This window comes from Halichoerus grypus, chromosome 6 (genome assembly GCF_964656455.1).
Source record: "Halichoerus grypus chromosome 6, mHalGry1.hap1.1, whole genome shotgun sequence".
NCBI lineage: Eukaryota > Metazoa > Chordata > Mammalia > Carnivora > Phocidae > Halichoerus > Halichoerus grypus.
In genome coordinates, this window is record NC_135717.1 from 179,006,716 (window position 1) to 179,033,720 (window position 27,005).

The following is a 27,005-nucleotide window of genomic DNA, read 5'->3' on the forward strand; positions in this document are numbered from 1 at the left end:
ATGTGTGTCAGTGTGCGTGTGTGGTGTGTATTGTGTTGTGTGGTGTGTGTCAGTGGTGTGTATTGTGTGTCAGTGTGCATGTGTGGTGTATATTGTGTGTGTGTATGTGTCAGTGTGCGTGTGTGGTGTGTATTATGTGTGTGGTGTGTGTGTGTCAGTGTGCGTGTGTGGTGTGTATGTGTCAGTGTGCATGTGTGGTGTGTATTGTGTGTGTGTATGTGTCAGTGTGCGTGTGTGGTGTGTATTGTGTGGTGTGTGTGTGTCAGTGTGCGTGTGTGGTGTGTATTGTGTGTGTGGTGTGTGTGTCAGTGTGCGTGTGTGGTGTGTATTGTGTGTGTGGTGTGTGTGTCAGTGTGCGTGTGTGGTGTGTATTGTGTGTGTGTATGTGTCAGTGTGCGTGTGTGGTGTGTATTGTGTGTGTGTGTCAGTGTGCGTGTGTGGTGTGTGTGTGAGTGTGCGTGTGTGGTGTGCATTGTGTGTGTGTGGTGTGTATGTGTCAGTGTGCATGTGTGGTGTGTATTGTGTGTGTGTATGTGTCAGTGTGCGTGTGTGGTGTATATTGTGTGTGTGTGTGTGAGTGTGCGTGTGTGGTGTGTATTGTGTGTGTGGTGTGTGTGTGTCAGTGTGTGTGTGTGGTGTGTATTGTGTGTGTGTATGTGTCAGTGTGCGTGTGTGTGTGTGCGTGTGTGTGTGTGTGTCTGGGTATATGGGGTCTGGCCTGCCTTGGGGTTACACAATGGGAAGAACCCACTGGCAGAGGAGATGAGTAAGCTCTGGCTGCATCACCTGATAACCTTGGACAGACGACTTTACCTTTTTGCTCCCCAGTTGGTTCAGCTATCTCGAAGTCAGAGGGAGTGCCCAGGAGGACGGTTAGGTGGGTGTTTCACTCAGTGCAGTAACTGGGGCCCTCAGCCAGCAGCTCCCTTAGGGCAGCTCCCCCACCCCAGGAAACTCTCTAGGGCAGCTTTCTGGCCTCAGTTTCCCCCACAAGCTCAGGGCATCCCTCTGGGACCTCTGACCTCAGGAAGACCAGGACCTGGGTTTCTGGTTGGGGAGGTTTTCTGTGGCTCCTGAGCCTGGAACCCATGGGAGAGTGGACAGCACCCTGAATGGCCTCCGGGGACTGGGGTGGGGGACCAGGACACAGCTTCCACTGAAGCCCAGTCCGGGCTGGGGAGCTGGTATTTTCCTTATGAAACATGAAAGCTCAAGACAAGAGGGAGTGTGGGGGAGCAGAATTCGAAGGGCAGGAACTCTCAGAGATGGGGCTCAGGGTTGTGGTCAAGGCTTGCTGCTGACCTTGTGGGGAAAGGAAGGGTCCAGTCTCTGGCAACCCATCCCCTTGGTGGCACATTCCACGGTGGTTTCTGGGCCTTTGCGTGGGAGTGGTATGGGGTTGAGTGGCCAGGACAGGAAGTTTTTCCATGGCCCAGAAATCTTTGAACCTGTAATTGGAGCTATCACAGCTGGTCGGCGCTGTGAATGGGAGTTTAAAAGGAGTCCACCAAAAGCACTTTCTTCCCTTTCAGCAGCAAGCTGGAAACTGCCCCAGGCATCCGAGGACCTGCCCTGATTCTTGGGAAGAGCCTGCCTGTGGTTGTAATGTTATGCAAATGACTGGCATCCTCCCCTGCGGTTCCTGAAGGCTGCTCAGGTGTGTGCACACGGGACAGCGGAGCCAGCCCAGCCCTGACCTCTGGGTGGGGGACGGTCCGTGTGCTGCCAGCTATGTTTGTTCAAAGCCAAGCCTCGGCAGGCGTCTGAGTCTTTTGGAGATGTGAGTTCTTTCTTGGCATTGCTGCAGAAGCTGGCAGGAGGGTCAGCTTGGGATAGAGCCCTGATGGGAGGCAGCCTGCCAGCGTGCATGATGCGGCTCTGGACGCCTGGGACATTGCTAATTTGGAACTGACGCCCACAGTTAGGAGAGGGGCCTTGCAATGAGAGGTGCTGGTCTTGTCTTTCTGTACCTAGGACAAGGGAGGAGAGGCCTCTGTCTCTTGGGCCTGCGTGGGGTGGGTGGGTGGGGGGTGAGTGCCTTCAGCGAGAACACCCAGCCCACATGAAGGGATTCTGCAGGGGTTCCTGGGACTGGCTGATGTGGGGACCCAGGACATCAGATGCCATTGGTGCAGGCCTTCAACTCCTCCCTTGTTGCCCTCAGCAACCATTGTTCCTGTTCCTTGACCTGGCCCACCCAGGTTGTATTTCCTCTCCCACAGCCACCCTGATGTGGTGTGGTTGGCCCCAGTTCCAGAAGGGCACTGCTGGTGGATGCATGTCTCAACCAAGGGAGGGAGGTTTGCTTGACCAAACTTTAGTCAGACTCCTCAACCTTCTCCTAGGCCCATCTGTGCACTTCCTTGTAAATCCCAGTTTTAGCAAGAACCCTCCACCCTCGATATCCAATCAGGTTCTTTCTCTCTTTCTTTTTTTTTTTTTTAAAGATTTTATCTACTTATTTGGGGGGGGTGCAGAGGGGGAAGCAGACTCCCCACTGAGCAGGGAGCCTGACATTGGGCTCCATCCCAGGATCCCAGGATCATGACCTGAGCTGAAGGCAGATGCTTAACCGACTCGGCCACCCAGGGGTGGGTGTCCCTTGATCCCCCTACCACCCCCAGCTGATGTCTGATCACCTGGCCTGTCCTTGGCCAGAATCCTGGTAGGTTGGTTTAGCCAGAACCCCCCTCACCACTGATGTTTTTTTCTTAGTGAAAAAGTCAGTTTTTTTTTTTTTTAAGATTTTTTTATTTATTTGGTAGAGAGAGACACAGTGAGAGAGGGAACACAAGCAGAGGGGAGTGGGAGAGGGAGAAGCAGGCTTCCCACTGAGCAGGGAGCCCGATGTGGGGCTCGATCCCAGGACGCTGGGATCATGACCTGAGCTGAAGGCAGATGCTTAACAACTGAGCCACCCAGGCGCCCCTAAAAAAAAAAGTCAGTTTTTTCCACTGACCCCCACTTGCTGCTTGGCTATTATAGGTCAAGTTTTCCTTGACCCTCATAGGGTCCCTGGCTGGGTCTGAAAAACTGACAAAGATTAACAGGAGAAAGCCCACACATTTGTTTTACTTTATAAGTTTTACCTGACATGGGAAACTTCATAAGGAAATGACCCAAAGAAACAGTTAAACCTCAGTATTTTATGCTAGGTTTGATGGGGACTGGACAGCTGTGGAAGAATATGGCAGGTTAAAGAGTAAGAGGTTAGTGAAATCAACTGGGGAAGATTAGCGAGCCCAGTTTGTTGGGATTCTTCCCTTTGTCTTTGGCACGAGGATGCTCCTGTTCTCTGGGGATAGGGAGGGTACCTCTCACAGGAGGGTTTGATGATCTGTTTCAGGGGACAAGGGAGGGGGAGGTGAGAGTGACCTTCCTGCTTCTGCTGTTTTCTCAAACTACTTCAGCTTAAAATATTCAGCATGCGAGGTGTCATATTTTGGGGCAGCATGTTCTGAACCCTATCACTATAGATGCTCACTTGCCCTGCTGTGATCAGAATTGAGCCCACACCACAAAACTCCATCACCGTGGTCTGTGTACCTACTGTGATGGTCCTGAATAAAGCGTGCCTTACTGTTTTAACTGGTTAAATGTATGCTTTTCTAAAAATTCTGGTTAGTTGACATACAGTGTTGTATTGGTCTCTGGAGCACAACATCATGATTCAGCAGTTCCACGCATCCCTCACTGTTCATCGTGGTCAGTGTCCTCCTAACCTCCATTACCTATTTCACCCTATCCCCTCTTCTAGCCATCTGTTCTCTATAGTTAGCAGTCTGTTTCTTGGTTTGTCTCTTTTCTTGTTTGTTTGTTTTGTTTCTTAAATTCCACATATGAGTGAAATCATATGATATTTGTCTTTCTCTGACTGACTTCTTTCACTTAGCATTATAATATGTAGCTCCATCCATGTCATTGCAAATGGCAAGATTTCATTATTTTTGATTGCTGAATAATATTCCATTATATATATATATATATATATATATATATATATATATATACACCACTTCTTCTTTATCTGTTCATCAGTCAATTGACATTTGGGCTGCTTCCATAATTTGGCTATTGTAAATAATGTTGCATTAAACACAGGGTGCATATATCTTTTTGAATTAGTGTTTTCGTATTCTTTGGGTAAATATCCACTAGTGGAATTACTGGATCACAGGGTAGCTCTATTTTTAACATTTTGAAGAAACTCCGTACTGTTTTCCAGAGTGGCTGCACCAGTTTGCATTCCCACCAACTGCCCTACCATTTTAACAAGTGTCGCGAATAATTCTTTCTTTAACAAGATGCTGACTGGGAGGCTCTCGTGTCATCCATTGGAATGGAGAGGACGATGGGAGGGGTCCCAGAAAGGGGGTGCAGTTCCGAGCAGATAGGAGATTTCCTGCCCAAGAGTGCTGTGGCCGGTGTGAAGTGGTATGTCTCTGGGTACCGCTGTCCCTCTGCCCCCTGCCCCACTCACTGCAGATCAGTAGGGATCCTCTAGCTCCAGGCCTCTGAGCTTGCTGATCCCTATCTGAAATTCTTGACCTTATATCAGCCTGGCTAGCTCCCCACCTCCTTCAGGTCCATTGGGACGTCACTCTCTCAGTGAGGCCTTCCTTGGTGTTCAAGCGCCCTCTCCCACCTCTCTGCCCAGTTGTGAGCTGCTGCCCTTGTGTTCACAAGGAGGGGGCACAAACTAGTTGACATAAGCAAGGCTTAGCCTTGGCTGGCATGTGGCAAGTCCGTATTATTATTCTTACCATTATTGTCATCATACGGTGGTGCCGGGCCAGGACCATGAGGATTTCCAGACAGGGAGGGTCTTCCACAGGGGGCTAGGGAAGATAGGGCTTACCTGGGTGACAACAAGGTGGAGAGATAAAACTTGTCAGTTGAGTTACCAGCAGGGGTCAAGTTTGTCAAGTTTCATTTAATCTTGCATGCAAGGGGAAAGCCTCTGAGAGACCACTTCAAAGATTCACCCCTGGCAGGAAGGAGAATCACTGTTAGTCTAGATACAAAACAACCTCTGGTTACAGATCACTTACCTGTGAATGACACTCAGCTGGGCGGTGACTGGTTCCCAAAACAGATTATGCCATCATTAAAGTTCATCAGATCATTGCATGTGTGTTTCATCAGGAATGCTAATTTCTGAAGCTCTGCCCAGACCAGGTGTGGGACAATTTTTCCTTTCCAGTGCTTTCAAGGAACTGGATGGAGCTCAGAATGAACATCTTCTCAAGGAGATCCAATATTTAGCAGCAGACGCTAGACTCAATGTGTATGGCAGCCGGGACACGCACTGCAGAGCCTGGTGCAGATCTGGCCTTGGGGGCGGCTGTTATTGCATGGGTCCCAGGGCTTGAGGAAGATAAGGCTGTGGTGTAAGCTCCTCAGGGGGTCACAGTCTAGCCTTCCAGGGTGAGACAGGGGTAATTTAATGTAAACACAGAAGAGAAGACTTAGACACCAAGAGAATTGTACCATTTTGCACATCTCTTTCAGCAAAGTCCTGAGGAATGGATACTGGAGGAAGATGACTCTAAATCAGGTAGAACTGACAGCATACGTTCTGGATCTGAGGGACTGGGATGGTGTTGACTATGCACTAGTAATTAAAACCAGGGCTCACAACAGCCGATGTGATGAAGCTGAGATGCTGAAAACTTGGTTTAATGGTGTTGAAAAACAAAATTCAATTGAATAAATGTAAAGACTTAATTAGCTTTATTCAGTGATTCTTGGATCAGGCAGCATCCCATCCAGCAAGGAGAAAGGAGCTCCAAGGAGCTGTACACAATGGAAGGATTTTAGAGGCAGAAGAAAGGGGGACAAGGAAGATTAAAAGAGTGGATTGCTTTAGGCAAGGTCACCTTCCTTTAGGGAAGGCAGGGGGTCTCATCATGCAGATGACCTCACTGTGCTGACCAGGAAATTCCAGACTGACTGGTTTGAAATTCCACTACCGGGAGAGGTTGGAATTGTCATTAGGTTAGGTTATAAGTCTTGCTGGGGATTAGCAAAAGTGACTCCATTTTGGAGCCTGTCTTTTCTTTTTGGCAATGGAGAAAAAGGCATCCAAAGACTGAGACAGGAAGGTATTATGCTTGACCTGCTCAGTTGTCCCATAAGTGTCCTCTGAGAGGGCCTGGAGGACATCCCCTCACCAAGATATTAAGGGGTGTAGTTTGGAGTAGGGAGGGGAGCAGCAACACTCCTGAAAGGCTCTGGGGAGGCTGGCTGCTGTAGGGCAGAGATGGAACAAAATGAGGAGAAAATGGGGTGGCAGAGTGTGGTCATCATGATGGTCGAACAGAATGGTGTGGACTCAGAGACCATTGGCTCATTGGCCATGGAGTCACCCTCCAGGTCACAGAGGGGATTGCCAGTGGAGGCTTGGGCGGTGGTGAAAAGACCCTGGGTCTCAGGAACTGGCCTGGACTTGACTCACAATGCAGGAAAGTCACTCCAGCTCCTCTTCCAATTCCTGGACATGAGTCATTCACAGACCCCGAGCCCTCTGCCAGAGGGAAAGACCGGGCAGAAACACCCAAGGCCATGCTAAGTCTTCCCTATGGCCTCCCTTGAAGGGAGGTGCGGCCTTTTGCCAAGATTGCTATGCACTGGGTGGGTGGGGGGGTGCACTTGAAGCTTTCAGAGATTGTTGGGTACTGGTTCTGAGCTAAAGCCATTTCCCAGACATTCTGGTGTCCCTATAGTTCACTGATGAGCAGGGGGCTTTGGAAATCAGGTGAGATATGCATTCTGGGCCACAGTCCATCTCACAGTGGACACAGCAGATATGTGAATCTATCTTGTATTAATTTCCCCAGTTGTCAAGATAAATTGAGCAGCCAATGCAACACTACTTGCTGGTCCAGGCAAGGACTTCCAAGGCAGAAAGCCCAGTGGAGGCCTCTAGGGCTCTCCTCTTACATCAGTTGAGGAAACATCAGCTACTTTGATAGCTAAACCCCAAAACTTCAGGGACTTAATACAACAGATGTTTATTTCTTGTCCAGTTTGCAACATTGGCAGGGAATGGGGGGGGGGGGGGCGGTGCTCTCTGCTCCATACAGTCATTCAGGAACCAGGACAAAGGAAGTGCTGCCATTTTCAACATGTGGATTTAAAGTCATCCTGGATACCTACATCCAGCAAGCAGAAGGGTGAAGAGAAAGCATGCAGGCTTGAGTAGGAGGCATTTATGGGTTAGGCGTAGAGCGGCACATATCATTTCTACTCAGATCAGTTCCAGAACTCTGTGACATGGCCCTACCTAGATACAAAAGGGGTCGAGAGGTGTGGCCTATTGGGGCCAGCAGTTGGGGCACCAGCTTTCCAACACCTCAGTTTGTCAACTGTGGCAAAAAGAGTAAATCCCTAGAGGACCAGTTCTATGTGTTGCTGGGGGAGAGTACATTTCTAGAAGCTCAGACTAGATGCTTCTCTTCTAGTCCTTCCAATGACTTTGTAGGCACTAATCCTGGTGTATTAAATCCCTTTCTGCTGAAATTAGCTGTACATGAGTCTGTAATCTATATCCAAATTCTAGCTTTTGCAGTCAGTGAGATGAGAGGTTGGGGAACTGGGAGGCAAGTGTCTGAGGGATCACTTGGAGGGACACAGGTGATGTCAGAACTCGGGGTGAGCAAGCAACCTGTCATCAAGACACCAAAGTCCTGGGATACCTGGGTGGCTCAGTCAGTTAAGCATCTGACTCTTTTTTTTTTAAAAGATTTTATTTATTTATTTGACAGAGAGAGACACAGTGAGAGAGGGAACACAAGCAAGGGGGAGTTTGAGAGGGAGAAGACTTCCTGCAGGGCAGGGAGCCTGATGCGGGGCTCAATCCCTGGACCCTGGGATCATGACCTGAGCCGAAGGCAGACGCTTAATGACTGAGCCACCCAGGCGCCCCAAGCATCTGACTCTTGATCTCAGCTCAGGTCTTGTTCTCAGGGTCATGAGTTCAAGTCCTGAGTTGGGCTCCATGCCCAGTGTGGAGCCTACTTAAAAAAAAAAAAAAGATGCCAAAGTCCTAAGTGAATGAGAGGACATAGGTGACCAGGTGGGACCCATTTGTACAGTGCCATATTCCTAGTGCCTCATATTTTGGTGTGTGTTTGTGTGTGTATGGGTCTATAATAAACATTTTAAAATGTTGAATATCCTTCTGTTATTTATGCATTCATTTAACATCTGTCCAGCAAACAATCATTAAACACTTATATGTGCTGACTGCTGTGGTTGAATAAGGAAAGCATTTCTAGGGCACCCGGCTCAGTCAGTAGAGCATGCACCTCTTGATCTCAGGGTTATGAGTTCAAGCCCCACATTGGGTGTAGAGATTACTTTAAAAAAATTAGAAAAAAAAAAGAAGACATTTCCAACAATATAATCTAATGCAAAACACTTGGAAATGTTCACTAAAATATAATAAGCATTCTTTTAAATGTATATGCTGAGCTTGAAAGAAAGCAAGGGATATCCCCAGAGACACTAAATGAAATAGAAACTAAAAGCAAGAGGGTAAGAAAGTATGACATCGGGGACATTCTCAGGACTTTTAAAGACCCATAACTTCAGTGATAGACTAGAAAGACTAGAAAAAAAATTGCTTTTCAAAAAAGAGAAATAAAAGATTTTGTAATGATAATTATAATGCAAATAAAATCTCTCCTCAGAATTCATAAGCATAGACTTACCTTCAAATGGGTGTGGGTTTTAAATATATACTACCTGAGTGGTTTGGAATTGAGTTGAAGTGGTTGTAGGTTGGCAGCATTGGGGCACCTAGCAAGAGCAAATGCAAATCATCTCTGGAGGAGTACAGTCTCAACTCAGTCTCTCCAGGTTCTCACAGATTGGATTACCCAAACATGAGATCACAATCTAAAATCACAAACCATATAAGTATGCTAAAAATGTTCACAGAGGTAAAAGATGCAATTGAAAACCTGAACAAGAGATGAGAAATGGTCAGAAAGGATCAGGAAAAAAAAAAGGAAAAAGGAAAGAATCTGATAGGTTTGAAAATGAACAAAGTATAACTTTATTTTTTAAAAGACTTATGTATTTATTTGAGAGAGAGAGAGGGAGAGACAGAGAGGGAGAGAGAGAGAGAGCAAGCAGGGGGAGGAGTAGAGGGAGAGAGAGAATCTCAAGCAGACTCCCCACTAAGTGTGGATCCCTGCACAGGGCTGGATCCCAGGACCCTAAGATCATGACCTGAGCCGAAATCAAGAGTTGGACATTTCACTGATTGAGCCACCCAGGTGCCCCCAAAATATAACTTTAGAAAACAAAAATATAATTGAAATTTCAGTAGGCAGATTAAAAAGCAAACTAGACACAGCTGAGAATTATTGAACTAGAGGATGGGCCTACAGGGGCATCTGGGTGGCTCAGTCAGGTAAGTGTCTGCCTTCTGCTCAAGTCATGATCTCAGGGTCCTGGGATCAAGCCCTGCATTGGGCTCCCTGCTCAGCGGGGAGCCTGCCTCTCCCTCCCCCTCTACCCCTCCCCCTCCTGTTCTCGGGCTCTCTCTCTCTCTCAAAGAAATAAAACCTTAAAAAAAAGAAAAAAAAGATGGGCCTACAGAAATTACCCAGAATACAAAATAGAGTGGGAGATGAGAATATTTTAGATTTAGAGGGTCTAACATATTTAAAAATTTTTAAATCTTTAAAAAGATTTCACATCTTACAATTTCATTAAATATATTCACAATGTTGTGGAACCATTATCATTATCCATTTCCAGAACTTTTTCATCATACAAAATGGATACTCTGTACCCATTAAATAATAGCTACCTATTCTCTCCTCTCCCAGCCCCTCTATTCTGCTTTCTGTTTCTGTGAATTTGCTTATTCGAAATACCTCGTACAAGTAGATCTTATGTTTGTCCTTTTGTGAATGGCTTATTTCACTTCACATAATATTTTCAAGGTTCATCCATGAGATCTAACATATTTTTATAGAGGATACTGAGGAGATATAAAATTTAAAAAGATAATAGCAGAGAAGTTCCAGATTTGATGAAAGACATAAGCCCTAAGACTCAGGAATCTTAACAAATCCCAAACAGGACAACTCCCTCTCATGCTCTCTGTCTCCCATTCTCTCTCTCAGATAAATAAATAAATAAAATCTTAAAAAAAAAAAAGGGGGGGGGGCGCCTGGGTGGCTCAGTTAGTTAACCAAACAGGACAACTAAAACTAAAACAACACCTACACATAAATTGAAATTGAATCATATTAAAGACAACAGGCTCTTAAAAGCATCCAGAAAGAACAAATTACCTACAGAAAGAATAACAACTTAAAACAGGATTTATTTCCATGTCAGCAGTAGAACCCAGATGACAATAGAATAGTAAGTTAAAAATGTGGAGTGTAAATAACTTTAATCTAGAGTTGTATATGCAGGGTGACAGATTGCTACCTGCATATTCTAATATCCATCATGCTTTCTTCCTTATTAGAAGAGCCCTGATTTTGATGGGAGGTATTAATATGTTCACCTAAGAAAGAACTTCATTTCCTAAGCTCACTTGCAGCCAGACCCATTCTGGCCAATGAGATAAAGCAGAGTTATTGAGTAAGCTTTCAAAAAAGTTCCTTAAGGAGGTCAGACATCTGTTCATGATGAAAAACTCTCTGAAGATGATAACTAGAAGAGGACCTTCTAAATCTAGTAAAGGCCATCTACAAAAAACCTTCAGATAGTATCATACTTAATGGTGAAATATCAAACATTTTCCTCCCATGACTGAGAGCAAAGCCAGGCTGCTTGCTCTTACCACTTCTATATGACACTGTATTGGTGGTCCTAGCCATTGCAATAAGGCAAGAAAAAGAAATAAAAGGCAGACAATTCAAAAGGAGAAAGTATTTTGTTATTTGTTGATGACCTGATTATGTAGAAAATCCTAAGGAACCTATAAAAATGCTACTAGAACTAAATGAGTTTAACAAGTTTACAGGCTACCAAGTTTATATACAAAAATCAGTTGTATTTGTATATACTAGCAACAAACAATTATAAAATGAACTTAGAAACAAAACAAATGAACAAAGAAAAAAAGAGACCAACAAAAAAATAGTACTAACTATAGAGAACAAACTGATGGTTACCAGAAGGGAGGGGTGGGTGTAGGGGGATGGGTGAAATAGGTGAAGGGGACTAAGAGTACACTTATCACAATGAGCACTGAGTAATGTATAGAATTGTTGAATCACTATATTGTATACATGAAATTAATGTAACACTATATGTGAAAAATAATAAAAAAACTCTCAAAATAAAAAAATGAAATTAAATTTTCATTTGCAATAATGTGAAATAACAAAATTCTTAGGAATAAATTTAACAAAAATGTGTAAGAATTCTACACTGAAAACTACTAAGCCTTGCTGAGATAAATTAAGGAATACCAAAATAAATGAGGGGATTTACCATGACCACACATTGGATGATCCAATATTAAGAATCCATTCTTTCTAGATATATTAATAGATGTAATTCAATACCAATAAAATTCCCATCAGGTTTAAAAAAAATTTTGTAGAAATTGACAAGCTGATTCTAAAATTTATATGGACATGAAAATGACCTAGAATAGCCCACAAAATTACAAAAGAACAAAGTTGTAGGGCTTATACTACTTGATTTCAAGACTTTATAGAAGTTAAGAAATCTGGTATTAGTGAAAGTATAAATGTAGATTGAAGGAAAAGAATAGAAAATCAGGAATAGACTTGCGTATGTGTGATCAACTGGTTTTCAACAAAGGTGGAAAGGCAATTCAGTGGAAAAGTAAAGTCTTTTAAAAAATGGTGAAAATGGTGTTGGGAGGACTCTAAAGCAGTAAGATCCACAGAGACAGGACGGAATAGTGGGTCCAGGATCTGGGCAGAGAAGGACGGAGAGTTACTGCGTAATGGGCACAGTTTGTGTGTGGGATAATGAAAAAGTTCTGGAGACAGATGGACGGTAGAGATGGTTGCACAATAATGAAAATGTACTTAATGCCATTTAACTATACACTTAAAATGGTATATTTTATGTTATATATATTTTACCACAATAAAAAATATTTTGAAATAATTTGAAAAGTAGCCCCAAACAAATGGACATCCCAAAATGGAAAACACAAATATCAACCTTTTTTGACACCACAAATAAAAACTAACTTGAAATTAATCATAGACCTAAATGTTACAACTAAAACTTCTAGATGAAAACGCAGAGGAAAATTTTTGTGATTTTGTGGTAGACAAAGATTTCTTAGCACATAACGAATATGACAAAAAAAGAAAAAATGTGAATTGATTCTATAATAATTAAAGTCTTTTATTCTTTGAAAGAGAATGCCTTTGAAAAGGCAAGCAACAAAATTAGAGAACTTTAGACAAAAAACTTGTGTCCAGAGTATATAGAGATACTAAATTTCAGTAAGTCAACTACTTAGTTTTTAAAAAATGGGCAATAGACTTCAACAGACATGTCACAAAAGAAGGCATGTGAATGGTCTATAAGCATGCCAAAGGAGGCTCAATATCATCAGGGAAATGCAGATTTAAACAGACAAGAAGATACTGCTACACATCCATTAAAATGGCCAGAATTAAAAAAAAAAAACCAGTCAATGCCAAGTGTTGGCAAGGATGTGGAGGAAATGGAAAAAGTTGGAATTTAAAATGATAGTACCATTTTGTAAAACTCCTTGCTAATTTCTTAAAAAGTTAGCATATATCTACCATAAGACATAGCCATTCTATCTCTAAGTACTTACCCAAGAGAAACAAAAGCAAAAGTCCACACAAAAACTTACATACCAATGTTCGTAGCAGTTTTATTCATAATTGTCCCAAATTGGAAACAACCCAAATATGTATTTTAACAGATGAACTGATAGGCAAAATGTGGTATTTTCTTTTTTCTTTAATAACTTTATTTATTTTGAGAGAGAGATAGAGAGAGCACACATGCGGGAGAGGGGCAGAGGGCGAGGGAGAGAGAGAATCCAAAGCAGGCCCCACCCTCAGCACAGAGCCTGACATGGGGCTCAATCTCATGACCTTGAAATCATGACCTGAGCTGAGATCAAGAGTTGGATGTTCAACCGACTGAGCCACCCAGGTGCCCCCAAATGTGGTATTTTCATAAAACGGAATCTTACACAGAACAAAAAGAATGAAGAGTGAAGTTCATCCCTAGAAGGGCTTCCCTTCAGGATGGAGGGCAGGGATGAGTAGGTGGAAGGGTACTCTGGCAGAAAGTAGGCCAGGGCTGCCCTGTCACTGAGAAAGTTGAGAATGGGGGCGGCTAGGAATCACTGTTTTTTGTTTTTTGTTTTTCTAAAGCTAAGCCCTCTCTGCAGTGACAGTCCACTTCTCTGGCCCAGAGGTCTCTCCTGCCCCCTCCACTATACATAGGGAGCAGTTCAGTGCCCTACCGCTAGACTCAGTGAACCCCCCCCACTCCAGCAGGGTCCCACTGTGCTGAGACCGTTTTCTTCCCCAGCAGCCTTCTTGTCCTTGCGTCTATGTAGTCAATGATTCAGCTTTTGTTGGCTTTTCCATCTTCTGATCCCGTCTGCATTATGTCTTCTAGAGATCCCTGTAAACTGCTATTCCATTCGCAATCTATGTGCCTGTCTTCCAATACAGGGATGGATTTATTATTTAAAAATATACATCATTCTTTTTAACACTACAGTATTGTACACTTAAAAATGGTTAAGATGGTAACTTTGATGTTATGTATTATTTATCATAATAATAAAAAACCCACATAGTCCTTGAATTGTCAGTGACCTTTGCAGGGGAGAGGTAAACATGTGGGTAAAACTCACAGTCTTGAAAGAAAAGGTAATTGGAATCCTAAATGTGAAATTAATTAGGCAGATATTTCTGACTTTTAATTTCATTGTTAAAATAATATTTAAAATCTAATGCTTTTTCTAAGAATATACAACAAAGATCAGTCACCCCTTCACATCACTCCAAGTTTTGCCACTATATATGAAGAATGCTCATCAGAAGGCACTCTTGGGTTCAGATGACAGAAACCAAATCTGAATTAGCTTTATGATGTTAATAAAAATTAGAGTGTTTATTGTGTACCAGGCCTATGGTAAGCATTTCATATCCACTTATCTCATCTAGCCTGCACAATGGCCCAGAAGGCCAGGAGCCAACCTGTGAGCTCTGAAGGCAAGTGCTTGCCTTATGCCCAGTGACTGAAACAGGACCTGGCATGTGGCCAGAATAAATGGGGGAATGATACAATACCTACCATCATCTCCAACTTATCAGAGTGCCGAATGGTGCTCTGGAGACACAGGAAAGACCTAGGGAAGCTAGGTAGATTTTCCAGGCCACGTGGGTATTTGGAGGCTGAGCTGGGATTTTAATCCAGGCACCTGCTCCAAGGACAGCCCTTCAACCTGTCCATTATGTGGACTCTCAACCTAGAAGGGAAATTTATTGGCTCTTGAAACCAAATTCAAGAAAAACTGACGTGCTTTCAGATTTCAGGGAGTGTTTAGGGACTTACCCCTTCAGAACCTTCCTTGTCCCCCATATCTATACTTACCTCAGTGTTGCTCTCTTCTCAAGGCTGGAATCTTGGTCACCAGTAGCTACTGAGTTCACATCTCTTATGTAACCCAAGAGTGGAGAAACAGTTACAAGAGGTAAAATCCCAGGGTAAGGGGCACCTGGGTGGCTCAGTCAGCGAAGTGTCTGCGTTTGGCTCAGGTCATGGTCCTGGGGTCCTGAGATCAAGCCCCATGTCTGGCTCCCTTCTCCCTCTCCCTGCTTGTGTCCTCTCTCTCAAATAAATAAATAAAATCTTCAACAACAACAACAAAAATCCCGGAGCAGGATTGTCACTTGCCCTGCTTGGGTCACATGCCCACTGCCATGGTTCAAGTCCCGGATTCTCTACTGTCTAGCCATGCATGACTTTGGACACATTAAGTGACTTACTTTTGATGACTTTTGTTTCCTCATCTGTGTCATGAGAACAGTAACAGTAGCTTGCCCAGTGAACGACATGCAGTGCTCAAACACCTTAGTAAGTAATTTATTTTCATAATTCTTATTGCATATTTCTTTTTTATTTAAGCAATTTTCATAAAGCTTTGTGGTGGTCTCTGTAGAAAAGTCTCCCTGTGAGGTTGTAATCCTTGCCTGCCCCCATCAGTTTTGGAGTTTGAGTTATATTATTCTTTGTAGTCTCCAGGACCACCAAACCAAGAAATTAACATAAAAGTAGTCCTGGGATAGTGGTACTCCTATGAAGGGACACATTTGGCTGCTTAGGACCCCCATATAAATATAGGCCCAACTGAGTTCATAACTTCAAATTACAAAATTCTCACAGAAATAACCTGCCACGAGTGAAAGTTGGTAGGCACCCCAGAGAGCAAGATTAGACCACCAAAAAAGTCATTTAATAGAATTATTGACTAGAAATTTAAAAATAAATATTTTGTAAATGATTAAAGACAAGTTTTAAAATTGCATTAAGTAAAAAAAAGATAAAAGCCAATATAAAGAAAGAGTGAGCAGATTTGATAATGTACCAAATTGAGCTTCTAGAAATAAAATCTATGGTCGTTGAAATTGAAAACTCCATAAAAAACAATATGGGGAGAATTAACAGCAGATTAAACACAGACAAAGAGAATATTAATGAGGTGGAAGTCAGAATTGGGAAATTACCCAGAATAGAGCACACACAGAGAAAAAAAATACTGGGAGGAAAATAATTGTCAATTTAGAAGTCTACATTGCTAAATTATCACTCAGGAAAGAGAGCAAAATAAGACATTTCAGAGACTGAAAGAATTTTTCACTACCTAACGTTCATTAAAAATATCTCAAGTATGTGCTTTCAGGAAGAAGAGACTTCAACCTCAAAGGAAAAGTGAGTGAAGAAACAGGCTACCATGTGGCCAAATCTAAACCAGCACCCACTGCTCAACAGCGTAACAATGAGAATGATCACCTGGGAGGCAAAATGACAGGGACAAGAGAATGAGAGGAGTGATTACAGTGAAAGTATCTAAGTTCCTATTATTACATAGAAGGGAGGTAGAGATAGTAATTGACTTTAGAATTTGTTAATTATGCAGGTTGAAAACTTAAGTGTATTTATGAAAGTGATAGAGAATGCATAACTTCCAAGCCAGTGGGAGTTGAGGGAAAGGGGAATAAAGAGCACTTGATCCATCCAATAACGACAGGAAGGGAGGAAAAAGAAGCACAGAGAAAAAAGACAGACAACACAAAATAAGATAGTAAAAATCTATCAAAACCTATCATCAATCACAATAAACATATCATTAAAGGCTGAAAACTGTAAGATTGATTTAAAAAAAAAAATCTAGTTACACAGACTATATATCAGAAGCATACCTATCTCAGGAAACAAACTGAGGGTTGCTGGAGTGGGGGGTGGGGTGGGAGGGATGGGGTGACTGGGTGATGGACACTGGGAGGGTATGTGCTCTGGTAAGCGCTGTGAATTGTGCAAGACTGTTGAATCTCAGATCTGTACCTCTGAAACAAATAATGCAATATATGTTAAGAAAGAAAAAAAGAAGAAGAAGAATGTAGCAGGAGGGGAAGAATGAAGGGGGGGAAATCGGAGGGGGAGAAGAACCATGAGAGACGATGGACTCTGAGAAACAAACTGAGGGTTCTAGAGGGGAGGGGGGTGGGAGGATGGGTTAGCCTGGTGATGGGTATTGAGGAGGGCACGTTCTGCATGGAGCACTGGGTGTTATGCACAAACAATGAATCATGGAACACTATATCTAAAACTAATGATGTAATGTATGGGAATTAACATAACAATAAAAAATTAAAAAAAAAAAAGAAGCATACCTAAGATATAAGGAAAAGGATGGAAAAAGATATATGAGGTCAATACTCACAAAAAAGGGCTGTGGTAGATTAATTACTAGAAAAAACAAAATTAAGGCAAAAAGCATTATTAGGGATAAAGAGTGGTACTGTATAATAACAAAAGGAATAATTATCAGGAAGGTATAATAATCCTAAACCTCTTAGCACTTAAAAACCAAGTCTCAAAAATATAAAATCAAATCTGGCAAATTTCATGGAGAGATTGCTAAAACCAATATCATAGTAGTGGGATTTTAACTGATTTCTTTTGGTAATTTATAATCAAGTAGATGCAAAATTAGAAAACGCATGGAATATTTAAATAATACAGTTAACAAGCTTGATATAATGGAGATTATATATCTATATCTACATCTCCTTGCATCCAACAATTCCTATTGAACAGATAGGAAACTTTTATAGAAATAGCCAATACAGCCATGTACATGGCTACAAAGAAAGTCTTCACACAATCCCAAAAGATCAGTACTGTGCAGAGCACCTCCTCTGACCATAATGCAATAAAATAAGAAATCAATAACTAAAGGTTAGTCCTCTCTCTCAAAAAAAAACCTAGTATACATTTGAAAATGTAAATAAGCATACTTTCAGCAATTCCCAAGCCAAAAAAATTGATATTAGAAAATCAGAACAATGTGAAATTAAAAATACTACTTATCAAGACTTAAGGGACATTAAAGTGCCACTTGGAAATGTATAACCTTAAAACCTTACTCTCAGAAAAGAGAAAGACTAAAAATTGAATTAAATATCCAACTCAAGAAATTAGAAAAAGAATTATAACACAATAAAAAAGTAGAGATAAATAGAACAGAATAAAACAAAATAGAAAATACAGATGATTAGCAAAATGAAAAGCTGATTCTTTTTTTTTTTTTAAATACTTTATTTATTTATTTGACACAGAGAGAGAGAGACAGTGAGAGAGGGAACACAAGCAGGGGGAGTGGGAGAGGGAGAAGCAGGCCTCCCGCTGAGCAGGGAGCCCGATGCGGGGCTCGATCCCAGGACCCTGGGATCATGACCTGAGCCGAAGGGCAGACGCTTGACGACTGAGCCACCCAGGTACCCCTAAAAAGCTAATTCTTTAGAAATAATTCGTATTCCCAGAAAAGTAAAACTTAACATACCAGAGTCAGGATGAAATGGAACCTAAATATATTGATAGACATTAAATAAGTAGAGGGAATAAAAAATTTAGCCAAAAAAATACACCAGACTCAGACAGTTACACAGTCAACTCGACATCCAAGGATTCCTGCCTCACACAAACTGCTCTGGAGTTTGGGAGAGGGTCTGATCCGCAGAGAAAGTTGGGTGTGAAGAGCTTGTAGGTTGAAGCCTTGATTTATCGACTTGGCAAAATGCGGAGCATCTACTGTGTACCAGGCACCACTCCTGGGCCGCGGACACATCAGTGAACCACAATAAACAGTAAGTAAGTGAATTAGAGTGTGTTAGAATAGGTGCTGCGGAAGAAAGAGAAATAGATCAGAGTAAGAGGGCTGGAGGAGCATGGGAAGAAAAGTGTAGACAGGAGAGAAGAAGGGCAGTCAGTGGAGGGCTGAGAACAGAATGCCCCACCAAGTTGTCATGGAAACCAAGGGGGAGTGGGGGAGCTGGGAGAAGCTGCTGAGGGAGGGCAGAGTTGGGATTTGGGTGAGGAAGTGGGCCCCAGGAGTGTGAAAGGAGGGACGGGCAATAAAAGGAGGTGAAAGGAGGCAAAAAACTTTGCCAGGAGAGGAGCCCACCACAAGGGCCAGGAGGGTGTGGACCACAGATGCTGGAAGGGGCTTAAGAATGTGAAGGTGCAGGGCATTACATCAAGGGCATCAGATGACTGAGGTTTGGGGGGCCAAGGAGGGAGAGGGTACAGGGTGGGGTGGGGCAAGGGCCTTTGTGTGGCCTGTGGGCCTGGGGGCAGCTGCATGGTTGTGGGCAGGGGGCTATCTGGGGATGTGCCAGGCACTGTTCTAGGTGCTTTGCCCACATGAATTCCCCCAAGGCCCTATGAGGCCTGTTTGCATCTGAATATGTGTGGTGGGAGAATGTGGGAAAGAAGCAGGGAGGGTGAGAAACATCTTTCTGGAATCTTGGCCTGGATGGAAGGAGTGGGAAGCAGAGGGCCATGGGTCTGGTGACTGGACAGAGATAGGAGTGCAGAAGGGGCTGGGCTGGGACAGGGAGGTGGGCAGTGGCAGGCAAAGGGTGGCTCTTCCTGAGAGGTGGAGTTTGCTGGGCGAGGGGCTGCTCAGGAGTTATAGAGGACGTGGTGAGGGGCCTGGTTCTTTTATTCTCAACAAAATAAAGGGCAAAGACACCCACTATCCTTTGGCTTCATCCTCTGTAAACCCACCATGCTGCGGGGATGCAAGGACGTAATGTGGGTAAAGTGCTTCTGGGTTCTGTTATTTTTGCTGTTTGCTGGGGTGGTGGTGGAGCTGGGGGAATGTGCAGGCTTGGAATTCATTCATTATGTGCCCATCCTATGTGCCAGGCACTTTGTGGAACCAGTATAGAACTGAGCAAGGGCTCTGGTATCTCCCTGGGCAGTGCTAGGCCCAGCTGAGCCTGGAGACCAAAAATCTGTTGGTTGCCGATCAGCAAAATATGAGATTTTCTCCCAAAAGATTTTATGGCAGCAGTGCAGGACTAGAGTGGGACTCACCCAGGGCAGTAGGTTGGTAGGGGGAGGCCTGGGAGGCTGAAGGGGCTCCCTTGAGGTCCAGGCTGGGTGGGCAGGTTGGCAGGGCTAGTGCAGAGGTCTGGGCTGCTCGGACTGGTGGTGAGGAAAGATGCAGCCTCCTCTTGGCCTCCTTCCTTCATCCACCCGGAACCAAGGACTCTAGCAAGCATGTTCCTGGCCTAGCAGCCAGCCACAGTGGGATGAAAGGCTGGCAGCTGGGAGTAAAGGCAGGTGGGGGTTGTGGTGGGAGGGATGGGGAGGGCAGGGTAGGCAGGAATTGTGGGCCTGGTGACTTGGTGGGGGATGGGGGCAGGAAGATAGTGGAGACAGGAGAGGGGGCTGGGAAGCACTCGTTTCCTCTCTCCAGGGCTGGGCCACAGGAAATCCAACCCTTGTGCTTCCCAAGGTGCTTCCTGCCGATAAAGTGGCCTTCTGACAGGCCCCTTCCTGCTCCCCCCTTTCCCCAGCCCTCCCATCCTGCCCCAGTCCCCAAGGGACCCTCAGCTCCCCCACTCCGGCCAGGCCAGTGGCCTTGGGAAGAGTCTGGACAAGGGGGTGGGAGGTCTGGGCATCCTGGGGCCACACTTCCGGGCAGGGAGGGTCCGCCCAGGCTTGAAGAGAAAGCAGGACCAGACCCACAGACAGCGCTGGAGATTCGGCTCTGTGGGGTCAGTGGAGTCCTGGGAGGCAGAGATTTTTTCCTAAAGGGGTAGTGGATGGAAGAGGAGAGAGCCAGGGCTCCCTCAGGGGTTAGGGCTGGTCCTTGGGAAGAGGGCCTTGCTCTGGGGTGATCAGAGAAGGTTCTGGGGGCAGAGGAGTGGGTATTGGGAGGAGGGGGGCTTTGTGGTGGGCAGGTAGTGGTCAAGGTGGCTCTGTGGGGAGAGATGTGTTCTTGGAGGGGGTGCCAAGTACCCTACCTGTGGGGTTAGGGTGTTTCCAGGTTGTCATGGGGAGGAGTAGGGAGGTTTTCTGTGTGTAGGGGGTTCATTCAAGTTTATTGCTGGGAGCCTCGGGGGATCCAGGGCTGTTCTTGGAGAAGGCTGGGTGAGGCGGGGGGGGGGGGGGGGGGGCGGGGGGGGGAGGTCAGGGACTCTTTTCTACCGGGGACCAGAGGGTGTGCCCATGCTCGGTTGTTCTGTGAACATTATCAAGTGCGTCCAGTGAGAGAGCGAGCAGCTCCGCTATGGGGGTCAGGGCCTTTCTTTGGGGGCACAGTCAAGGCATGTCGGGGAGTTCTGTGGGAGTCAGGAGCTGTTTCTCGGGAGATCAGGGATATTCCGACATTTAGGGCTGCTCTTTGCCCTCAGGGATCTTGGGGGCACAGGTTTCGCAGCACTGGGGCAGTTCTGTGAGGGTTATCAGTGCTGGGGGGCGGCACGCTCCAATGGGGCGGTGCTGCCGGAGCTAGTTTCTTTACTGCGCTCCCCTCTTCTCCGCCCACTCATCACCCCCTCCCGCGTTGCCACGACAACGTGTAAAACTAAAATTCACTTCCCCGTTGCAGGTGGAGACTAGTAGCGCCCCCTCCCCTAAGCCTGTCCTCATAGGTCGCGCCCCCATCCTGTCGTCGCTAAGGTGACGGGAAGGGGGCGACAGGCGTTGGTCTAGGCAGACCAGGGGGCCTGGAGAGTGGGGAGGCGGAGAGGCGGCCTTGGGAGTCCAGAGCGAACTCGCCAAACTCGGCTGGGGATGCGGGAAGCCGCGCTGAACACTATTCAGGGTGGTCGTAAGGGTTAAGTCGGAGGGTTAATTGGCTCTTGCTGTGGGAGAGCCCCTAGCCCCTCCCTGGCCCCGATGTCTCCTCCGTCTCACACCCAGGACCCGGGCAGGGTTGGTCACTGTCATCTCCCCCGGGCCTTGAGTGGGGCAGCGAGGTCGGTCGAATGGGGGAGAAGCTGCCACCCCCGGAAATTAATTCTCCTGTTTTTCTCTCCCCTTCCTGCCCTCTCTGGTCCTTGTACCCAACGCGGACCCCACCCCAGCTTCAGGACCCCCGGCTCGCGGAATCTTCCTCGGTGGTCCGCGGATGCTCGCACGCAGCCGAAGGGCGGCGCGGCCCTCGCGGCTCAGCCACTCCCCCCACGCCAAGGCCTAGGACTCCCCACACCCCCCGCACAGCCCCCAGGGCCCCCGCCCTGTGGGGCGGCCCAGGCCCTCCGCGCGAACCCTTCCACCTCACCCCGGGACCCGTACAGTCCCCCTCGCCCCCGGCCCCCGGCTGGCCCTGAGCCCTCCCGGCCCCCGCCTCCGGCGCAGCCCCCTTGCCACCCCCGCTTCCCTCCCGGCTCAGGCCCCCTCCCCCCGCCGCCCCCGCCCCCGGGGAAGGCAGGCGCCGAGCTGAGCCGGGGCCGATGCAGCTGAGCCGCGCCGCCGCCGCCGCCGCCGCCGCCCCTGCGGAGCCCTCGGCGCAGCTGTCCCCCGCGCCGGCCCCGGCCCCGGCCCCCCCCGGCCCCCTCCCGCACAGCGCGGCCGACGGGGCTCCGGCGGGGGGGAAGGGGGGGCCGGGGCGCCGCGCGGAGCCCCAGTGCGCTCCGCTCCCGGCCGCGAGCCGCCCGGGCTCCGGCCCGGGCGCCGGCGCGGGGATGGACGGCCCCGGGGCCAGCGCCGTGGTCGTGCGCGTCGGCATCCCGGACCTGCAGCAGACGGTAAGCCCCACCGCCCCGTCCCGGCAGCGCCCCCGCCCTCCTCGCCCAACCCCCCCGTCCACCACCGCCCCCCCCCCCACCGGCGCGCTCTGAGGCGGGTGCCGGAGACCCCAGGCCCGCGGCTACTCACCCCTCCCCCGCCGCCTCCGCGGAGACCCTCCCCACCACCCGGGCGGGGGCGGGGCCTGGAGAAGCACCGCCCTTGGGGCGGGTCCTCGCCCGCTGGACGCGGAGGCGCGGGGTCCCGGGCTTGGGCTCGGGAGCCCCGGACTCCTGCAGGGGCTCCCGGGACTTGGTGCTCTGCGCCGGGCCGGGCGGGGCCGGTCCGCGCTCACCCGGTCCGCACTCATGCGCCCGCACCGCCGCAGAAGTGTCTGCGCCTGGACCCGGCCGCGCCCGTGTGGGCCGCCAAGCAGCGCGTGCTCTGCGCCCTCAACCACAGCCTCCAGGACGCGCTCAACTACGGGCTCTTCCAGCCGCCCTCCCGGGGCCGCGCCGGCAAGTTCCTGGACGAGGAGCGGCTCTTGCAGGAGTACCCGCCCAACCTGGACACGCCCCTGCCCTACCTGGAGGTGAGTGGCGGGCGGGGGCGCGCGACCGGGGGCGGGAGGCGAGCGCGCGGGGCAGGACCACGGAGTTCCGTGACAGTAGCAGTGAAGGGCACGGCAGTGAGGGGCGCGGACCCGAGGAGTCAGCCGTGTGTGTGTGGGGGGTCTGTGTGCCCAGCGCAGTGAACGGTGCATACAGTGCGTGCGCGAGGCGCAGTGTGCGGTGTGTGTAGCGTGTGAGGTGTGAGCAGTACGTACGGCGAGCCTTGCGTGTTCTGTGCAGTGTTTGCAGTCAGCATCTTGTGTGGTGGGAACAGAGTGGTTCTGCGGAGTGGGGTGTGAGTGGCGGAACAGTGTGTGGAGTAAGCCAGCGAGTTACCTGTGTGCACATCTGTTCCCCTCCCCCGCCCATGGAGTCTCTGAGGGCAGACCTGAGTCTTTCTCATCTGCTCACCCATTCATAATGGAAAGGATGTTGAGTGTGCTGTGAGGTGTGGGGACACAGACTTATAGTTTGGGGTGGTGGTGGCAAGTGCAATGAGCATTAAAGTTTAAGCATTATGGTGTCTGAGCTCAAAGGTGGCTTGGCCTCTTTGGTGGCACAGGGAAATGGAGTTAGTTCTACTCAGGGCATGTCTAGGAAGGTAAGCCTGGAATCAGGTCTTAGAAGAGGAGTGGCATTTTCCAGGGAATCCTGGGGGTGGGAATGAAAGAGAGGGTGTTGCAGGTTACAGGACAGCAGGCATGCGTCCCATCTGAACTTGGTGTTGGTTCTGTGTGTGTGGTAGTTTTGTGTGGCTGGCAGGGTGAGTAAGCAGGACTTGGTTTTGTGCGTGCATTCGCTCACTCAACCCAGATGGGTGCCTTTTCTCTGCCTTTTCTTTACCTGAGCAGTTTCGATACAAGAGGCGAGTTTATGCCCAGAACCTCATTGATGATAAGCAGTTTGCAAAGCTTCACACAAAGGTAAGGAGGAAGCCACAGAGAAGGGACTCCAGAGGTTACCTCCTGGCCCCTATGAGCAGTGTTCCCTTCACCCCAGCCTTGACTGGATTTTGTGATATCAAAAATGTCCTTTAAAAATTCCCAAGAGCCCTTCCTCTGCTCCCAGCACCCTCCACCCTGGCTTGGGGCTGACCACTGTCCCTCCAGCTTGGCTCAGTCTGTTTTCTCTTGTGTCAGGAGCCCAGAGCAGGTGTTGGGGCAGCTGGAGGGCTGGATGCAGACTCCAGCACCGTGGCTGTTGTGTGGGTGGTCTGGTGACGGGTTTCAGTCAGATCAGACTCTTACTCACCCCTCTGGTGGGCCCCTGGCTGGGGGTGGTGGTGCAGTATGATGGGGCATGGTGTCTTGGTGAGAGCCTGGGTGGAATGGAAGTGAACAGGCACCTGATGTTCTCATTTAGGGGAACTGGGAGGGAGTGGAGAGAACAAGGAGCCTAGCACTTAGTGGTCACCCAGTGCTGGGCACTCATGATTGGGCACCTCATTAATTTTCTCCTGGGAGGGGCTATTATTACCTCATTTTCCTGATGAAGATACTGAGTCCCAGAGAAGTTTTGTGACTTGCTGACAGGTGTGCAGCCAGTGAAACTGGGCTGAATCCACACCTGTCTGATGCTGGGGCCCTGTGCTTAGGCACACCTACTGAGCACCACTGCTAGGTGGGCCTGACCCCAAATGTTCTTTGGGGGCTACCTCACTGCCTTCTCTGAATGTAGGAGAGGCAATGTGGGTGCCACGGCCCCTACCCGCAGGCAGACTCCCTCAGCTCCCACCTCAGGTTCCAGTGACCAGTGGACCTTTGCTTATTGGACACTTCATTGACAATCTCTGGAGGCTGTCTCCTTCTAGGAGAAGGATCTGAGCACCGTCACCTCTGGGCCCCAGTGACCCCTCTGTGACCATGGAGCCTCCATGCCAGGTTTCTCTGCTGCCCCTGGGGCACATGGGGGTCAGAGGTCATGATTTTGGCTGGGCAGAGACTGTGCCCTCACTCTCCACTTGCCCCAGTGTGACCCTGTCACTCTGGGTTCCTCCCCAAATGGTTACCCCTTCTCTAAAACTGTCCTGAGCAACTCACAGGACACTGGTGACACTTGTGACTATTGACCTCCTGTGAGTCCCACTTGTTTTTATTTTATTTTTTATTTATTTTTATTTATTTATTTTTTAAAGATTTTATTTATTTATTTGGCAGAGAGAGAGACAGCGAGCGAGGGAACACAGGCAGGGGGAGTGGGAGAGGGAGAAGCAGGTTTCCCGCGGAGCAGGGAGCCCAACTCGGGGCTCCATCCCAGGACCCTGGGATCATGACCTGAGCCGAAGGCAGACGCTTAACGACTGAGCCACCCAGGCGCCCCGAGTCCCTCTTGTTTTTAGATCGAGTTTCAACTCCTTACCCCAGCCCCGCATGTTTCTGGCTGCTTGGACCCTAACCAGCCCTCACCATCACACCGTCCTCTCTGGGTCTAGCTGAGGTCTCTCCCCTGTCATGAGCACCCTTCCTCCTGTTTGATTGTCCAGACCCACCTTAGGAGGCCACCTCCTGTGGAGCAGTTCTCATGGTGCCCTCTCCTATTTCTGATGCAATCTGAGTGTGTTTAGAAGACCTGGGGCCTCCAGCCAAGGCCCCTTGCTTGTGCATGCAGCATCTGTGCCATCAGCCTCAGTGAAGCTTTGCGGAGTGAATTAATGCCTGACTAGGTCAATGAATGAAAGGCAGTCAAAGTCATGTCACAGGAGGGGCCACCCACGGGGGAGGAATGGCTCGGGGATAGGGGTCTGCCTTGGGGTGATCTCATGAGGAAGAAGGAACAGACCACCTTGGGAGTGATGGGGCTATGGACTGTGGTGGGGGTGGTTCCTGCCTGGGTGCCTTGGGCTCTTCCAGCCTGTGCAGGTTGGGGCAGCATGGCTGAGGAGAGGAGCCAGAGCAGGGGCTGAGGTTGGCATAGGAAATTTGCTTGGGGGCATGACCACGGCAGCCTGGCCTTGATGAGGGGCTGGCTGGGCTGAGACCGACTGTTACAGTGGGCCTGGGATGCAGGGAAGGACTTCAAGCAGCACATGGGCCCAGTGAGTTGAGATGGGCCACGTGGGCATACAGGGCTTAAGGTGATATGAGGGGGTGACAAGGTCATGATGTAGGGTGACAGGTGTGAGGAGGTGGGGCAGTAGATGCTCCTGTAGGGTGACAGGTGGCCTGAGGCTTGCTGGTGGAAGGTGGGTGACAGGCAGATGATTGTAACTACGCTGCTGGGCTGACCAGGATGGCTGGGTATTCCAGGCAAACCTGAAGAAGTTCATGGATTACGTCCAGCTGCACAGCACGGACAAGGTGGCCCGCCTACTGGACAAGGGGCTGGACCCCAATTTCCACGATCCTGACTCAGGAGGTGAGAAGCAGAGCAGGAAGGGGCATGGCCTTGGAGGTTGGGACCTTAACCTTCATCTGTCTCTTGAACCCAGAGTGTCCTCTGAGCCTTGCGGCCCAGCTGGACAATGCCACGGACCTGCTGAAGGTGTTGAGGAATGGCGGTGCTCACCTGGACTTCCGCACTCGAGATGGGCTCACTGCGGTGCACTGCGCTGCGCGTCAGCGGAATGCGGCAGCTTTGACGGTCAGTGTGGGTGGGACCCTGGCCTGGAGGGGCACATGGCCCAGCGGGGGCGGGGGGAGGCTGGGCCCTGTATGAATGCTGAGGCTCCTTGCCCTCAGACCCTGCTGGACCTGGGCGCTTCACCCGACTACAAGGACAGCCGCGGCCTGACGCCCTTGTACCACAGTGCCCTGGGGGGCGGGGATGCCCTCTGCTGTGAGCTGCTTCTTCACGACCATGCTCAGCTGGGGATCACGGATGAGAATGGCTGGCAGGAGATCCACCAGGTGGGCAGGGGGTGTGAGGGGGCGGGGGGAGTCTCAGCCTCTGTCTGGGGGTAGGGGGGAGGTTCCTGGCTCTGTCAGTCAGTGGGGGCTTTCCGGGCCCTGTCAGTAGGACTGAGGGTCCCGGACTCTGTTCGGGGACCCAATAGCCTCTCCCTTATCCCCTAGGCCTGCCGCTTTGGGCATGTGCAGCACCTGGAACACCTGCTGTTCTACGGAGCTGACATGGGGGCTCAGAACGCCTCAGGGAACACAGCCCTGCACATCTGTGCCCTTTATAACCAGG

The 27,005-nt window shown here is 48.4% G+C and overlaps 1 protein-coding gene and 1 long non-coding RNA gene across 7 annotated transcripts in view; one reads left to right on the forward strand and one right to left on the reverse strand.

The window, feature by feature from the left end:
- Positions 1-2,799: 2,799 nt before the first annotated feature.
- On the reverse strand, positions 2,800-22,501 carry LOC118536609 (uncharacterized). Of its 2 annotated transcripts, XR_004917777.2 has the most exons (5): positions 22,417-22,501; positions 14,314-14,488; positions 5,052-5,419; positions 4,764-4,858; positions 2,800-2,928 (listed from the first exon to the last, which is right to left on the reverse strand). It is a non-coding gene; the product is annotated as an uncharacterized LOC118536609 (long non-coding RNA). The 2 variants fall into 2 exon arrangements; XR_004917776.2 differs by lacking the exon at positions 5,052-5,419.
- SHANK3 (SH3 and multiple ankyrin repeat domains 3) overlaps positions 20,187-27,005 on the forward strand; it is a 52,234-nt gene continuing 45,415 nt past the window's right edge. For 4 of the 5 annotated variants that reach the window (XM_078076822.1, XM_078076823.1, XM_078076824.1 and 1 more), the window contains exons 1-8: positions 20,187-20,309; positions 21,624-22,286; positions 22,655-22,858; positions 23,729-23,800; positions 26,123-26,231; positions 26,305-26,456; positions 26,555-26,722; positions 26,888-27,004. In XM_078076822.1, coding sequence (XP_077932948.1) covers positions 21,993-22,286; positions 22,655-22,858; positions 23,729-23,800; positions 26,123-26,231; positions 26,305-26,456; positions 26,555-26,722; positions 26,888-27,004 — 1,116 coding nt within the window. In that variant the 5' untranslated portion in view covers positions 20,187-20,309; positions 21,624-21,992. Of the gene's footprint in view, positions 20,310-21,623; positions 22,287-22,654; positions 22,859-23,728; positions 23,801-26,122; positions 26,232-26,304; positions 26,457-26,554; positions 26,723-26,887; position 27,005 lie in introns of those variants that run through there. The other variant, XM_078076825.1, reaches the window with a different exon arrangement.